This window comes from Phyllobates terribilis, unplaced genomic scaffold (genome assembly GCF_046119375.1).
Source record: "Phyllobates terribilis strain yellow unplaced genomic scaffold, ASM4611937v1 Scaffold_11__3_contigs__length_659146591, whole genome shotgun sequence".
Taxonomy (NCBI): Eukaryota; Metazoa; Chordata; class Amphibia; order Anura; family Dendrobatidae; genus Phyllobates; species Phyllobates terribilis.
The window spans coordinates 29,169,390-29,185,972 of NW_027362771.1; the positions used below are offsets into that span (position 1 = coordinate 29,169,390).

The 16,583-nt window shown below is 40.8% G+C and overlaps 1 protein-coding gene across 2 annotated transcripts in view; it reads right to left on the reverse strand.

The window, feature by feature from the left end:
* Positions 1-1,964: 1,964 nt before the first annotated feature.
* The window catches only part of THOC3 (THO complex subunit 3), a 67,370-nt gene continuing 52,751 nt past the window's right edge, over positions 1,965-16,583 (reverse strand). The window contains exon 6 of one of the 2 annotated variants that reach the window (XM_073651151.1): positions 1,965-2,636. In XM_073651151.1, the coding sequence (XP_073507252.1) occupies positions 2,473-2,636 (164 nt within the window). In that variant the 3' untranslated portion in view covers positions 1,965-2,472. Of the gene's footprint in view, positions 2,637-3,806; positions 6,165-16,583 lie in introns of those variants that run through there. The other variant, XM_073651152.1, reaches the window with a different exon arrangement.

Consider the following 16,583-nt stretch of genomic DNA (forward strand, 5'->3'; position numbering starts at 1 on the left):
TATGAGTTAATTCATTTTATATTTTCATAAATCGGCATAGTTTTGAAATGGGAAAATGAGAGGTGATGTAAACTTATGTTTTTATACTTTTAAAAACATATTTCATTTTTCTCTCTTTTTTACCCCTTGGGTACTTAAACCCAAGATCATCTGATTGCTTAAAAATTGTATATACTGCAATCTTACAGTATTGCAGTAAATAGTTAATTTTCCTATATTCGATAAAGCCCAGCAACAGACTGTGTTTTGTGAGAGTACAAAGTAGGCAAACCATCAGTATCCTGGTGACTGCACCGCAAGAAGAGTAATTGGGTACGGGCAATGGGCGCACACTGCATTCAGAATCATTTAAATGCTAAAGTCAGACATACAGTTAGCTCCATATATATTTGGACAGAGACAACATTTTTCTAATTTTGGTTCTAGACATTACCACAATGAATTTTAAACAAAACAATTCAGATGCAGTTGAAGTTCAGACTTTCATTTGAGGGTATCCACATTAAAATTGGATGAAGGGTTTAGGAGTTTCAGCTCCTTAACATGAGCCACCCTGTTTTTAAAGGGACCAAAAGTAATTGGACAATTGACTCCAAGGCTATTTCATGGACAGGTGTGGGCAATCCCTTCGTTATGTCATTCTCAATTAAGCAGATAAAAGGCCTGGAGTTGATTTGAGATGTGGTGCTTGCATTTGGAAGGAGAAAGAAAGAAAGAAAGAAAGAAAGAAAGAAAGAAAGAAAGAAAGAAAGGAAGGAAGGAAGGAAGGAAGGAAGGAAGGAAGGAAGGAAGGAAGGAAGGAAGGAAGGAAGGAAGGAAGGAAGGAAGGAAGGAAGGAAGGAAGGAAGGAAGGAAGGAAGGAAGGAAGGAAGGAAGGAAGGAAAGCACTGGTGAACTCATCAATGCAAAAAGACCTGGGCGCCCACGGAAGACAACAGTGGTGGATGACTCGCAGAATAGTCTCCATGGTGGAGAGAAACCCCTTCACAACAGCCAACCAAGTAAACAACACTCTCCAGGAGGTAGGCATATCAATATCCAAATCTACCAAAAAGAGAAGACTGCATGAAAGTAAATACAGAGGGTTCACTGCACGGTGCAAGCCACTCATAAGCATCAAGAACAAAAAGGCTAGACTGGACTTTGCTAAAAAACATCTAAAAAAGCCAGCACAGTTCTGGAAGAACATTCTTTGGACAGATGAAACCAAGATCAACCTCTACCAGAATGATGGAAAGAGAAAAGTATGGCGAAGGCGTGGTACAGCTCATGATCCAAAGCACACCACATCATCTGTAAAACACGGCGGAGGCAGTGTGATGGCTTGGGCATGCATGGCTGCCAGTGGCACTGGGTCACTAGTGTTTATTGATGATGTGACACAGGACAAAAGCAGCCGAATGAATTCTGATGTATTCAGAGCCATACTGTGTGCTCAGATCCAGCCAAATGCAGCCAAACTGATTGGTCGTCGTTTCATACTACAGATGGACAATGACCCAAAACATAAAGCCAAAGCAACCCAGGAGTTTATTAAAGCAAAGAAGTGGAATATTCTTGAATGGCCAAGTCAGTCACCTGATCTCAACCCAATTGAGCATGCATTTCACTTGTTAAAGACTAAACTTCAGACAGAAAGGCCCACAAGCAAACAGCAACTGAAAACCACCGCAGTGAAGGCCTGGCAGAGCATCAAAAAGGAGGAAACACAGAGTCTGGTGATGTCCATGAGCTCAAGACTTCAGGTAGTCATTGCCAACAAAGGGTTTTCAACCAAGTACTAGAAATGAACATTTTATTTACAATTATTTAATCTGTCCAATTACTTTTGGTCCCTTTAAAAACAGGGTGGCACATGTTAAGGAGCTGAAACTCCTAAACCCTTCATCCAATTTTAATGTGGATACCCTCAAATGAAAGCTGAAAGTCTGAACTTCAACTGCATCTGAATTGTTTTGTTTAAAATTCATTGTGGTAATGTCTAGAACCAAAATTAGAAAAATGTTGTCTCTGTCCAAACATATATGGACCTAACTGTAGATGTTGCTTCTAAGTCATTGGTTATAAAGCAGCTAAATACACAACATCTGACACCTGCCATGTATGGAGCGGGCTCAGCTCCTAAGCCAAATCCATACAATCGATCTGGACATACAAAAATGTTCTTAGTCAGGAAGGGTTTAATGTTTTGTTTTAAAAAAAAAAAAAAAAAAACACGTCATAACGTGCAAATAAACCAAAAATTCAGATATAAAAAAAAAAAAGTTTTAAATGGAAGTAAAAATTTTACTACTAAAAAAATAAAGAGTTCTATCAGTTATGTATTGGCATTAAAAGAGGCTTCCAAGTTCAAGACATAATATAATCTGAGCGTCTTGTATCCATGCTTCTTTCAGCCACCACGCTAGTGAGCACTGGCAGTAGGGGTTGGTTTGTGTACGGCCAACCACTCAGTAGTCATTACATTGTTTTTCAAGAGTCGTTTGGAAGTCCAAATAATTTTACAGTGCCAGCTTCACGACTACTGTCATATTTGCCATCCTTGTCGTCACAAGCAAACGCCAATAAGTATCTTTTAGGGTGCCAGGCTACAGTGAAAGTGGGCGACTCACACTGTACTTCACACAACTTCTCACCTAAAAAAAAAAATAATAATAAATTGACCATGATATCAAATATAAAGCATGCAAATAAGATATAGGTTAACTTTTTTTTTCTTTTTTTGCAATCTACACATTGAGGGCGGGCTCGCTTACACGAGCGTGTAAATCATGCGAGTGCAATCAGATTAAAAATCGGATAGCACTCGGACCAGTGTTATACAATGGGGCTTTGCAGATCAGTGATTATTTTCTCATGCCGATTCGGCATGAGAGTAACAATAGCAGCATGCTGCATGTGGCTCTGATATTCAGATTGCACTCACCCATACAAGTCTATGGGTGCGTGTGAAACATCGGACTGCACTCGGATTTCATCCGAGTGCTGTCTGATTGCAGTGGATGCCAGCGATGGAGAAATTACTTTCTCTGTCTCTTCCGCACTTGTGATCAGGTGCTCTCATGCGAGAGGATCGGAGCACAGTGCACTGACACTCTGCTCAATCTCTGGCAGAGTTTAAGCCGAGCGTCATTTGCATAATTGGCCCCAATTTTCTAGCACGAGAGAACATACGCTCATGTGACCCCGGGCCTTAAAGGAAATTTGTCAGCAGGTTTTTGCTACTTCATTTGAGAAAAGCGTGATGTAGTCAAAGAGACCCTGAATCCAACGATGTATCATTTTACTGGGTGCAGCGGTTGTGACAGAGTTTTTTAGATTAGCAATGCAGCAGATCTGAGAAAGCTGACCCCACCCACACCACGCTCTCCATGTACCTACTCTACAGACTGTGAGCTGCTCATCACAGGGGGGGGACAGACTGACCAGCATGCACATGCTGCTGTAACTCATGTAGTCTAGACAATGATAATCACCAGGTGATAAAACCTTCAGGTGTAAGTAAACAACAGCACACAGCCTGAGATAGGACTTCATTTTAATCAGTGTTTCCACCCTCATGGTGTCCTCAGATTACATAGCAAAAACCTACTGACAGATTCCCTTTAAAGATTTACAAAATGCACTTACTCACTGACCCCCAACTTTCATTCCCAAACATGTAGACTCACGAACTTGAAAATGACACCGTAAAGACCTCAAATGAAACCAGCACTTATGTAGAAGGTCTAAGCTGTACTCTGCTTTATTTATAAGTCACAGAGAATGACTGGAGCAATTTGCAGATCCGACTGGTCAAAGTTTTAATAAAGCCACTCGAATCTGGCCTAATAGTACAGTCCTGAACAAAAGTAAGAACACAGCCTTTCATATTTACAGCGGGGAAATAAATAATTGATAGGTGGGAAGACTTGCAAAATCGTCAGTGTATCAAACACTTAATTCCTCACTGTATTAACAAATGGATAAAAAAGCATGATTACAGCCTTTAAAAGCTATCCATAAAACAATATATAGGGATGCACTGTATGAATATAAAAAAGGATCTCCATGCACTGCGTTAACACTCCATTTAATCATAAAAACAGATTTTATTCATCCGAGGAAGCAGTGTGAAACGTGCGTCGGGGCTCTGGATATCACTAGGAAAGCCTTTATTTGCAGACATGTCACATGGATTGTCTCTTCCGTGGTACAACACTTTCGCTACCTAGAAGCAGCACAAACTTGATATGTATACTCTGTTCTATTTACTGCACTATGTATTCACTACTAGTATGATTTATTCATTTACTTCAATTGTATTACTCACAGTATAGCAGCTTTGCTTTGTATATTAGCGATAGCACTATCTGAAGTGTAAATTTGCACTATACATACCTACAAAACACTTTCTATTTGGCTGCTACACCATTTTATGTGGCATTTGCATTCAGTATGTTCATTTACATGGTTACTTCTTTCACTGTTATTGGCTATCAACTTTGCTACTTTGATTTTCTACGTGACATAACATCTAGAAAATTACAATGTTGGTTTTATTCACCTACACACTGTTTGATAAGAATGTGGTATTCATTATATAAATTTGACATACTTACCTAGTGTATTCCTTATGCAGGCATTCTTGCTTTTTGTACTTTCTTTGATGTCTTTACATTTCATGAATAAAAGCTGTTTTTATGGTTTAAATCAAGTGTAAACTGCACCATTTGTTTATCCCCATGGCCCCGTGCATGGAGGTATCCTGTTTTTCATATAAAAAGCAGGTACAGTGGCATGTAAACGTTTGGGCACCCCTGGTCAGAATTACTCTTATTGTGAACAGTTAAGTAAGTTAAAGATAAAATGATCTCTAAAAGGCCTAAAGTTATAGATAGATATATAATATATATCTATATAGATATATAATATCTCTCTATATCTATATTATAAATCTAGATATACAGGGTGGTTCAAAAGTAGGTGGCCAGAAAATAATAACATTCATTTTGATTTCTATATAAAATTATATTTACTAACACAAGCATAACATTGACAATTACATTTTATTCTGAACAATAATACAAAAGCCCTTAAATGTTATCAATGCAGGTGCTCAAACTGTTTTCCATTACAATTTGCACAGCTTTGAAGTCGCCTCTTACGCTTTGTCAAACGTTTTTGCACAAGTCTCTTTGGATATTAATTTCTTGAAATGCATCTCTTATGTCATTTTTCAAGTCACTGACACTTTTTGGTTTTCGACTATAAACTTTCTCCTTGAGTACTCCCCAAAAGAAAAAATCCATTGGGGTCAAGTCTGGTGAACGTGCCGGCCAATCAAGTGGGCCACTTCGGCCAATCCATTTATTAGGAAATGTTTCATCAGGATACTCGCGGATTACTCTTGAATAATGTGGAGGGGCTCCATCTTGTTGGAAATAAAGGTCGTGTGAATTAGGCTGTTGCTGTAACTGGGGAACAACTTGATTCATTAGAATTTCGAGATACTTATCTCCTGTGACTGTTCCATCAAAAAATATTGGTCCTAAAACACCAAAACTTGAAATACCACCCCAAACATTAACACCAGGCTCATTTAGTTGTTGATCTAATGTTAAATGCATGTTCTCATTATACCAGTAAATACAATTATGTCTGTTAATATGGCCGATAATTTGAAAGAAGCTTCATCACTCCACATAATGTTATCTAAAATTACTGGATTTTCTTCAGTTTCGTTAAGCATAATCTCACTAAATTGCAGCCGCCTGTCTGGATCATCCTCCAATAAACCATGAATTAGACGTGGACGATAAGCTTTCCACCCAATAGATTTCAGGATTCACATGATAGAAGCTCGTGAAATTCCCAATTCCAAAGAGGTTCTTCTGGTGGACTTTTTTGGACTCTGAACAAATGTTTCAGCAACAAGTTGTTTATTCTCTTCTGTACAGACTGTTTTGGGTCAACCAGTTTTTGGAGCATTAAGGATTGAGCCAGTGGCATTGAATTTTTCACGAATGCGGTAAATGGTTTGTCTCTTTGGGGCTTGAGTACCAAAAGTTTCAACCCAATTTGCTCTAATGGTTTCAAAATTTTGAGATTTCCAATACTCTGTTAAAATCCATTTTCTTTGATATGTATTTAAATTATTTGCCATTATGTGTTATCTTGATTATCTGAAAAGAAAACAGATTTGGGGGAGATCTGTGAAAACTAGATCTGTGAAACTGGCTCAGTTGCCCTTAGCAACCAATCAGATTCCACCTTTCATTTTCCAAAGAGTCTGTGAGGAATGAAAAGTGGAATCTGATTGGTTGCTAAGGGCAACTGAGCCAGTTTCATTTTACACCATGTTTGATAAATCCCCCCCCCCTTCATAACCTTATTACACTTTCTGTCCATCTACTTTTGGACCACCTTGTATATCTATCTATCTACTGTAATGCAGCGGCTTGCAGCATTACGGTAATGGTCCAGGGTGAGTTTTGGCTGACCATGTACCTCCCCCTCAGGTGACTGATCACATGAGTGCGACATCAGCACAGGTCCTGTATGCACTGGAGGATACATAAATCCTGGTGCTTTTGAAACAGTGTGAAAGGCGTGAGGCCTGTTCCCTGTGTGTGGGACACAGTTAGCCTGGAGAGGCTTAGTGAGGCCTAGAGAGGCCTGGTAAAGCCTGCTGAGTCCTGAAAGGCAGAGGCTGGATCCTTGTGTGTAAGAGATGCCAGTAGCCTTGAAAGGTACGAGGGCTGGAGACCCCCATCTGGGAAGCCGTAAAGCCACAGCTGTGGCAGAACAAATCTGATGGAAACCGCTAGACCCGGCAAAAGGTAAAAGCGGTGCGTTATATGGACATTGATATAGTTACTTTGCTGAAGGCTGTAACTGGAGCCAAGTGGCCCTGTCTGCCACTTGAAAGGCTCTTGGATGTTATGCTTGTAAACATGCCGGTGAGCCACTGAGACGGACTATGTTATAAGCAGTTATGAAGTGTAATAAACTGCTGGATTTCATGTTACTGGAAAACGTCGCATGTGTGTTTTAATTGACCCGGTGAAGCGAGTGTCCCCCAGCATGATGACTAGCGCTGCCTTACAATATCTAGATATATATCTATATCTATCTATCGATAGAGATATCTGTTTTACATTTTAAAAGTTACAAAAGGGAAAATGGGTCGATGCAAAAGTTTGGCGCCATTGGAGGTTTGTGTGCTCAGATAACGTTGACCAAGGTTTCAGACCTTGACTAGCCAGTTAGGGTTATGGCTTGTTCACTGTTATTGTTAGGAAAGGTCAGGTGATGCAAATTTCCCAGATATATAAAAACCCAGCCTCAGAAATGTAAGCAACAGGTATGGCAATTGAAGCCAACCAGGACAGAAAGCTCTAAATATAGGATATCCAGCATATATTATATTCATACACAGAGCAGGTGAAATAAGTATTGAACACTTATTATTGCACATAACTTAATTTATGGACATCTATGGTTAAATTTCTTTGCCTGTGTGGATTGGATGGGTTGTTACCAACATTTGGTGATAATTTCATGTCAATAACACCTTTAGAAATATATTTACTTAGAAAATTAGTGACGTGTTCAATACTTATTTTACCCGCTGTGTGGATGTGTAAAATATGCTGAAAGATAAAATTGTATTAAAGTCCTTAATGTTGTACGGCACACGTCGGAGCCCTCCCTTTAACGCGGGCTCCGGCACTGAACCAGCACCTTTCCGGGCACATAACAGCTGATCTGTACAGCTGTCATGTGCCCCTAACAGCCGCGGGAGGAATAGCGATCCACTCGCGGCTGTTAATTAGTTAAATGCTGCTGTCAATCTCTGACAGCGACATTTAACTCGCGCTTCCCGGAAGTGCGTCACTGGCTCCGCCCATCGGCGACCCCGTAACATGATCGCGGGTCGCCGATGGGTTGGCATGACACCCCGGGGTCTGCAGGAGACCCCTGCGGTTGTCACTGCCAGATTGAGATGAGGACCGCCCAGTGGTCGGCCCTCATAGCAAATGCGCAATTCTGCTACACACAGGATCTGATGATCGCCTGTGTATAGTAGAGGCGATCAGACAATTGCAGCTTCTTGTCTCCCATGGACTATTGATGCAAGCAAAAAAAAAAAAGTTTAAAAATAATAAAATAATATATATATATATATATATATATATATATATATATATATATATATATATATATATATATATATATATATATATATATATATATATATATATATATATATGAAAAGTTAATTGCTCTCTTTCGCCAGAACCATATACAAAATTCCAAAAAAGCCAAAGATTACGTATTTTTGGTCGATGCAACATTGCAATAAAATGCAATAATGGGCGATCAAAACTTTGGATCTACCCCAAAATGGTATCAATAAAAAACTCAGCTCGGCGCACAAAAAAAAATAAGCCCTCACCCAGCCCCAGATCCCAAAAAATGGAGACGCTACAGGTCTCGGAAAATGGCACCATTTTTTTTTTTTAAAACAAAAACTTTGGATTTTTTTTTCACCACTTAAATAAAAAAAAAAAACCTATACATGTCTGGTATCTACAAACTCGTAATGACCTGGTGAATCATAATGGCAGGTCAGGTTTAGCATTTAGTGAACATGGTAAAAATAAACCACAAAACAACTGTGGAATTTCACTTTTTTTTGTAATTTCACTGCACTTGAAATTTTTTCCCCGTTTTCTAGTACACTATATGGTAAAATCAATGGTGTCGTTCAAAAGTACAACTTGTCCCGCAAAAAAAAAAAGCCCTCACATGGCCACATTGACCGGAAAAAAAAAAAAAAAAAAAAGGCTCTGGGAAGAAGGGAAGCAAAAAATTAAAACGCAAAAACTAAAAATTGGCCGGTTATGAACGGAGTTAAAAAGGAATCAGTCACTAGGTTTTTGCTTTGTATTAAGAGCAGAATGATGTAGGGGCTGAGACCCCGATTCTCCTGATGTGTCACTTACTTGGCCGCTTGCTGTCATTTTGGTACATTCACTGTTTTCTCTGCTGCAGATGTAGCAGTGCTCTAAATGCTGATCTATATATAACCCCACCCACTCACTGGCAGCCTTCTGTGCACACTATAAATTGAAGCAAACTGTTAATCCGTAGTGGGGGCAAGGTTACACGGAGTAGCAAAACTAGGACGCACAAGACACCTACCCCTGTGGTGATAACTTATTGAAATAGCAACCCACAGCCCATTAAGTGACACATTACTGCAATCAATGTTTCAGTCCGACATCATGCTGCTCTCAAATTACATAGCAAAAACATTTATAAACCCCTTTTAGGTAGATTGGAGAAATTGTATTACAAATTACTGCAACACCAACTATTTTGCTTAAAGGGGTTGTCCGGGCATTTAGTATAATCTAAAATCAATGGTAATTTGCGCTGAACTAATGTAGGAAGAAATGAAGGAGAGATAAGAAGGTTAAAAAGGTAATAATTTATTTAGGGAATTCACAATAAGGGACGGAGGAAATGGGGAGTGTGTTCAGTTGGAGGTTCTCCGTCTACCCCACCTCTGAGCTCCACCACCTCAGGTACGAATCACCCGTGTGTCCCAGAATCAAATGGCACTCATACCTCATGCCCCTACATCACCTGACACTACCAATACCTCCAATCTCAGTCCTATTACTACACAAAATAGATCTGACCTATTGGATATTATCAGTGAACCCCCCCCCAGGTCCTGAATGACCAATCAAACCTACCTGATGAACTAGATTATAGGACATCACCCGGTGAGACGTATCCCAACCGCCCACAGATACGCAAGAGGACAAGTAACACTAATTTTATTTTAATTGGCCCCAAAAAGAAATGCCAGAAGGGCTGTAGGGGGGAAATTCACCAAAAAGAAATAACCTCAGGAGGTAAATAAAGATAACCAACCAATCTTTAACCTAAGCAAGTACGAACTAAAACTTAATGAAATCACTTTACTGAATAAAGGCCTAAAATACGTATCTTCTACTAGATTTGACAAGTTCCAGGCTTTTATAGGTGTGAAGAAGTTTAGACAATTAGCCATTAAAAAACACTTCATGAAAACAGACCCCTCTCTCACCACTCACGCCCTACCGGATGCTACCTCCTCTAGTTACACTCACACCATTTTAAAAAATATATCCAACTTCAATCCACTTAACGAATACTCGAATACATTTGAAAGCTTTCAAAAGGATGTTATTAATGATATCCGCCATATCAGCAACAAAAGATGCTCTAAATTCAAATATAATGTAACAGTCTCTGAATAAAGAGCCAAACAATTACAAACTAACCAAAACATGGTCATATATCCAGCAGACAAAGGAGGAGGTAGAGCCTCGTGCTGGACCGTGATCAATATCTAAATGAGTCGGTGAGGTTACTTAGTGATACCTGGACACAAAGTGACCCCACCCAGACATACCTACATGAAATGAAGACTCTCACCACAAAAGGTCTACAAGCGGGGTTTTTAAACAAACAAGAGTTTGAATATATCAATATCCTCCATCCAAGAATTGCTGGATTTTACCATTTACCCAAAATCCACAAAACTCTTATCAATCCCCCAGGAAGACCAATTATATTAGGCATTCAATGCCTCACTTCCAACCTATACAGAAAAAAACAAAGACAAAAGCACAATACACAGTTACCCTAAAGTAAATAAAATAAATAAAAAGGAGTGGCCGCCCTTTCTCTGAACTGGAAAATTCATTCTACTTCCCAGGTCTATGCTATTACAAGTGGTTCAGTCTTTCATCCTTATTCATATGCATATGCATGTCACTTGACAAATGGTAAGGTTTTAATACAGAGCTAGGACTGTGCCACAAGGGTTGCCGTGACGAGGCGGGATAGCTTTTACATTATTTTGATCAAAATTATGTTAACTAAATACCCTTTATTATTTTCATTACTATCATTACCTCCATGCACTTTTGCAGTTTATTTACTTTAGGGTAACTGTGTATTGTGCTTTTGTCTTTGGTTTTAACTACTAAATCAAGTAGCCTGGCAAAAGCATTACATACTGGGCACTATGGATATCTCCTCGCTATATACGGTCATCCAGCATGATAAAGGTTGCAAATCAGTGACCTATTTCCTGCATAAACAAAAAAAAAAATTACCTCTAGACTAGTTAAATTCATCCAAGAACGCATGCATTTTATTTTGACACACAATTTTTTTTAAACATGAAAAGAATTACTTCACCCAGCAGTGGGGCACAGCCATGGGGACCAGGTTTGCGCTTAGTTATGACAATCTCCATATTAATCGGTGGGAGGAATCCACCATATACCCAGGTGGGTTACTGCGTGCGAACCTGGTCCTCTGGCAACGTTTCATCGATGATATTTTATTTATTTGGTCTGGTGACCAAATCTCATTCAATGAGTTTTTAGTGGATATTAATAAAAATGACTTATACCTAGATTTTACGACCAACACCAGTACCAAACAAATTAATTTCCTAGACCCTCAATATTTATAATCGATGAGGGTCAGGTGTGCACCCACACCTACATAAAACCCACCGACTAACAGCTACATTGCTATGGATAGCTGCCTCCTCCCCAGCTGGCTTTTGAATGTACTTCGCAGTCAATTTAAGAGGCTACACCGTAACTGCTCCAAACTCCATGATTTGAAGAGGAAGCCCACACCGTAACAAAGAAATTCATAGACAAAGGCTATGATCAACAATTTTTTTTTAAGACTGCCAAGAATAGCGTAAAAGAGATACAAAGAGAAAAACTCCTGGACAGTCACCCTATAAAAATCAAGGTACTAAATGAGACCAACATCGACGTTCACATCATTACGCCATTTAACTCTAACACATACAGTCTAAAAAAAATATTATAGAAGATAAAACACCTCAGAACCCCAGATTCATCTACAAAAGTGCGTGCAACTTGGGCAATATTATTGCCCCCTCAATATGGAACTCCCCCAGACAGATTATTTCACCTTTCCCTTTTACTAAGGATGTGGTTGTTTTTTTTCCCTGTAAGAAGTGTACAGTTTGTAAAACCTTACATACCAAAAAACAAAAAGTGATCAAAAGAAGCGAGATTGAATATGCAATCTCAGATTTCATAACCTGTTCCACGAAAGGGGTTATCTACAGACTTAAGTGCCCATGTGATAAACTCTATATAGGTGCATAAACGTCCCATGCACAAAAGAATAAACAAACATCTTCGAAATATTAAAAATAAATTTGATGGTCATCTAAACATTTTATAGAGAAACACGGGGGTTTGAGCCATGGCCCACAGGTTATGGGCATCCAAATCGTACACGAACACTGGCGTTGAGGGGACTATATCAAACAAGTGTCCCGCGCTGAAAGCAGCTGGATCTTTAAATTGGACACATTGCGACCAAAAGGTCTAAATAGTGAAATTGAGCTATTTGCCTTTAATGATTAACAGCCTGATATCAGCCAGCTGTATTCCCTTGATGACCGATAGCCTGATGACACCAGTGGAATATATAAAAAAAGACCATACACCACCCCAGGACCAACCCTGATGAAGGAAACCGCTTAGATTCCGAAACGCTTAGGTTTTTTGGTCCAATCAGGCAACCGTACAGGTACACCCCACGTGACCGTCACGTGCTCAGACGTCACGCAGGTCCTAACCGGACCACCTCAAGCGTGCCAACCATGAGAGCTGCAAGCAGCGCGTGTCACCGGCCGGGACTCCTCTCCTTATCCGCACATCCCCAGGACCTACTCCAGGCTCCTTGATGCCATGTACCTCTGAACCGCAAGTGTTCCTTCTAGTTTTACCGCCGCTGCCCCATTCCGGCAGACGGGGGACTCTGCTCCCCACCTCCGCTCCACTGCACTACAGCATGAGCGCATCTGAACGCATTCTCTTCCATCAAGTAACTGTGCGAGCTTCGCGACTGTTATGATCTACTACAGGGACTAAGGAAAGACAGGAGAACTGTCCCTACAATAGAACTAAACTAGATCCCTACGATGTAACGGGGAACCTGATCCTGCGATCAGACCCGCTAAAGTCATCGGCTAGTCTGAACGAAGACCTATAGATGTGAGGGAGGGATCCCTACAAGAACTAGGGACTGGGATAAGTTTGGACACCTCCTAGCAGAAATAGTAGCAGTCAAAGACAAACACACAACAAAAAGCATAGAGGTCAGAAGACCTAGCAAAACTAACAGAGAACGGCAACAGAGCACCAAGCTAGCTCAAGAGTAGTAAATACAATGAAGTCCAGCAAGACTAGGAGGGCGGAGCCGGATTAAATAGGCAAAAATGGTCATGTGACCAGCAAACTAAAAAAAACCTAACAGGAGAGTTCTAACAGTACCCCCTCTTCTAAGAGGATCCTCCGGATCCCCTAGGCCCAGGCTTACCAGGAAACCTCCTGTGAAACGCTCTGACAAGTCTGGAAGCAGAAACATCATCCGCCCTCACCGATGAGTTATCCTCAGGTCCGAAACCCTTCCAAGCGACGAGATACTGCAAACTCCCTCTATACCGTCTAGAATTTAGGATGCGGGAAATTTCATATTCCCCGTCCTCCACCACCGGAGGAACAGTGGCAGAGGCGTCACCATCAGACACATCAGCTTTTTTCAACAGAGAAACATGAAACACCGGGTTAATCTTCCAGGACGTAGGAACCTCCAACCTAACAGCAGATTGGTTAACTATCTGAAGCACCTTAAAGGGCCCTACGAACTTGGGACCCAATTTTTTAGAAGGAATCCTCAATCGCAGATTCTTAGAGGACAACCAAACCATGTCACCAACAGCAAACAAAACCTCTTGCCGTTTCCTATCAAAGTACCTCTTAGATTTTTTGTTAGCCTCCTGAAGATTACCACGCACATCCGTCCAAACTCTCTCCAAATCACCGGAAAAACTCTCCTCCTCAGGCACAGCCGAAACCAATTTGGAGAATGACCCAAAAGACGGATGTCTCCCAGAACAACAAAAAAAAGGCGAACACCAGGCAGAAGAGGATGTATGGTTGTTAAGAGCAAATTCAGCAAGTGGCAGAAACTCAGACCACCCCTCTTGATTGTCTGCCACAAAACAACGCAAGAACTGCTCAACATCCTGGTTCTTCCTTTCTGTCTGGCCATTAGACTCAGGATGATATCCAGATGAAAACGACAAATGAACTCCCAACCGGTCACAAAAGGCACGCCAAAAACGAGCCACGAACTGAGGTCCCCTTTCAGAAACAATGTCAGTAGGAACACCATGTAGTCTGACAATTTCCTTGACAAAGGCCTTAGCGAGTGTCTTAGCGCAAGGCAGTTTGATGAAGGGAACCAAGTGACACATCTTGCTAAAACGGTCCACGACCACCCAGATGACCGTGAAACCTTCAGAGGGGGGAAGGTCAGTAATAAAGTCCATAGCCAGATGTGTCCAAGGTGCACTAGGAACCTCCAGAGGGAAAAGCAACCCCGCAGCAGGAGCATGCGAAGACTTGGATCTAGCACACACAGTACATTGGCGCACCCACTTAATGACTTCCTTCTGCCATTCAGGCCACCAAAAACTGCGACCCACAAGTCTCTTGTTCTCAGAAATTCCTGGATGACCTGCCAACCAAGACTCATGACACTCAATAAACAAATCTCTCCTAAAGGTCCTAGGCACAAACAACCTCCCATGGGGAGTGTTAGATGGGGCATTCTCCTGAGCTTTAAGAATCTCATCCTCCAAAACGGAGTCCAAAGCAGCAATCACAACACCTTCTTGTAAAATGCTCTCCTCTTCCTCCTCAGCACTGACCATGGGAGAAAAGCTGCGAGACAAAGCATCCGCTTTAACATTCTTGGTACCCGGGATGTAAGTAACGGAAAAATTAAACCGCGAGAAAAAAAGTGCCCACCTAGCCTGACGGGCATTCAAGCTCTTGGCAGCATCAAGATAGATCAGATTTTTATGATCAGTGAAAACCTGAATGGGAAATTCAGCACCTTCCAAGAGGTGACGCCAGTGTTCAAATGCGAGTTTAATAGCCAGCAATTCCCGATTACCAATATCGTAATTAAGTTCAGTCTCAGAAAAATTTTTTGAAAAAAAGGCACAGGGATGTACTCCATCCTTGTTTTCCTGAGACAACACCGCCCCGACCCCCACAGAAGAAGCATCAACCTCAACCAAAAACGGCTTAGTCACATCAGGCTGCATAAGGATGGGACCAGAGGTGAACCTCTCCTTTAGAAACACAAAAGCTTCAATGGCCTCAAAAGTCCACTGAACAGCATTAGCACCTTTCCTGGTGAGATCGGTCAGCGGTTTGACAATAATAGAAATTTTTTTTATGAATTTTCTGTAATAATTGGCGAAACCCAAAAACCTCTGTATCGATTTCAAACCAATAGGCCTAGGCCATTCCTGCACAGCTTGAACTTTAACCGGGTCCATCTCAAAACCTTCACTGGAGATAATGTAGCCCAAAAAACTAATTCTCTGTACAGCGAACTCACATTTCTCCAGCTTAGCAAAAAGCGAATTGTCCATTAATAACTGTAAAACCTCACGTCCGCGCTGCCAATGAGACTCCAGATCAGGCGAATAAATCAGAATGTCATCCAAATACACAACCACATTTTTGCCGATTAAAGGTCTAAGGATGTCATTAATAAGATTCTGAAAAAATGCTGGAGCATTGGTAAGACCAAAAGGCATAACCAGATTCTCAAAATGACCCACAGGAGTGTTAAAAGCAGTCTTCCATTCATCACCCTCCTTCATGCGCAACAAATTGTATGCCCCCCGGAGATCAATTTTAGAGAACCACTTGGCCCCCACTAACTGGTTAAATAAATCAGGAATCAATGGCAGTGGGTAAGGATTGCGTACAGTAATTTTATTAATCTCACGAAAGTCCAGACAAGGACGTAAACCGCCATCTTTTTTTTTTACAAAAAAAAATCCAACAGCCACAGGAGACTTGGAAGGCCTAATGTGACCGGCGGCCAAGCTTGTCTGTATGTATTCCTCCAAAGCCTTTCTCTCAGGAATAGTAAGATTAAATAAACAACTCTTAGGAAGAGTCGCTCCAGGGACAAATTCAATGGTACAATCATAGTCTCTATGGGGAGGCAAAATTTGTGACTCCTCCCCAGAAAAAACTCTCCAAAAATCCTGAATAGGTACAGGTAATTCCCCTTTATCCACAGCAGCAATACGTCCGTTACAACACTTGTCATAACACTTAGGGCTCCAGGACTTAATTTCATTGGTAGACCAATCCAGTACAGGATTGTGCAATTTTAACCAGGGTAACCCCAATATTACTGGAGAAGGCAAATTATCCAATACCACCAAATCCAAATTTTCTTGGTGAATACCATTAATAGTGAGGGGAAATTCACAGACCTTGTGAGTAACACTCTTCAAGGGAGAGCCATCAACAGAAACCACAGCAATAGGGGATGACAAAGGTTTAGGTTCTAATCTAAGTTTTTCCAAGAATCCCCCATCAATCACATTCAGAGTAGAACCACAATCCACAAATACCCGAAATTCAATTAATTCATCC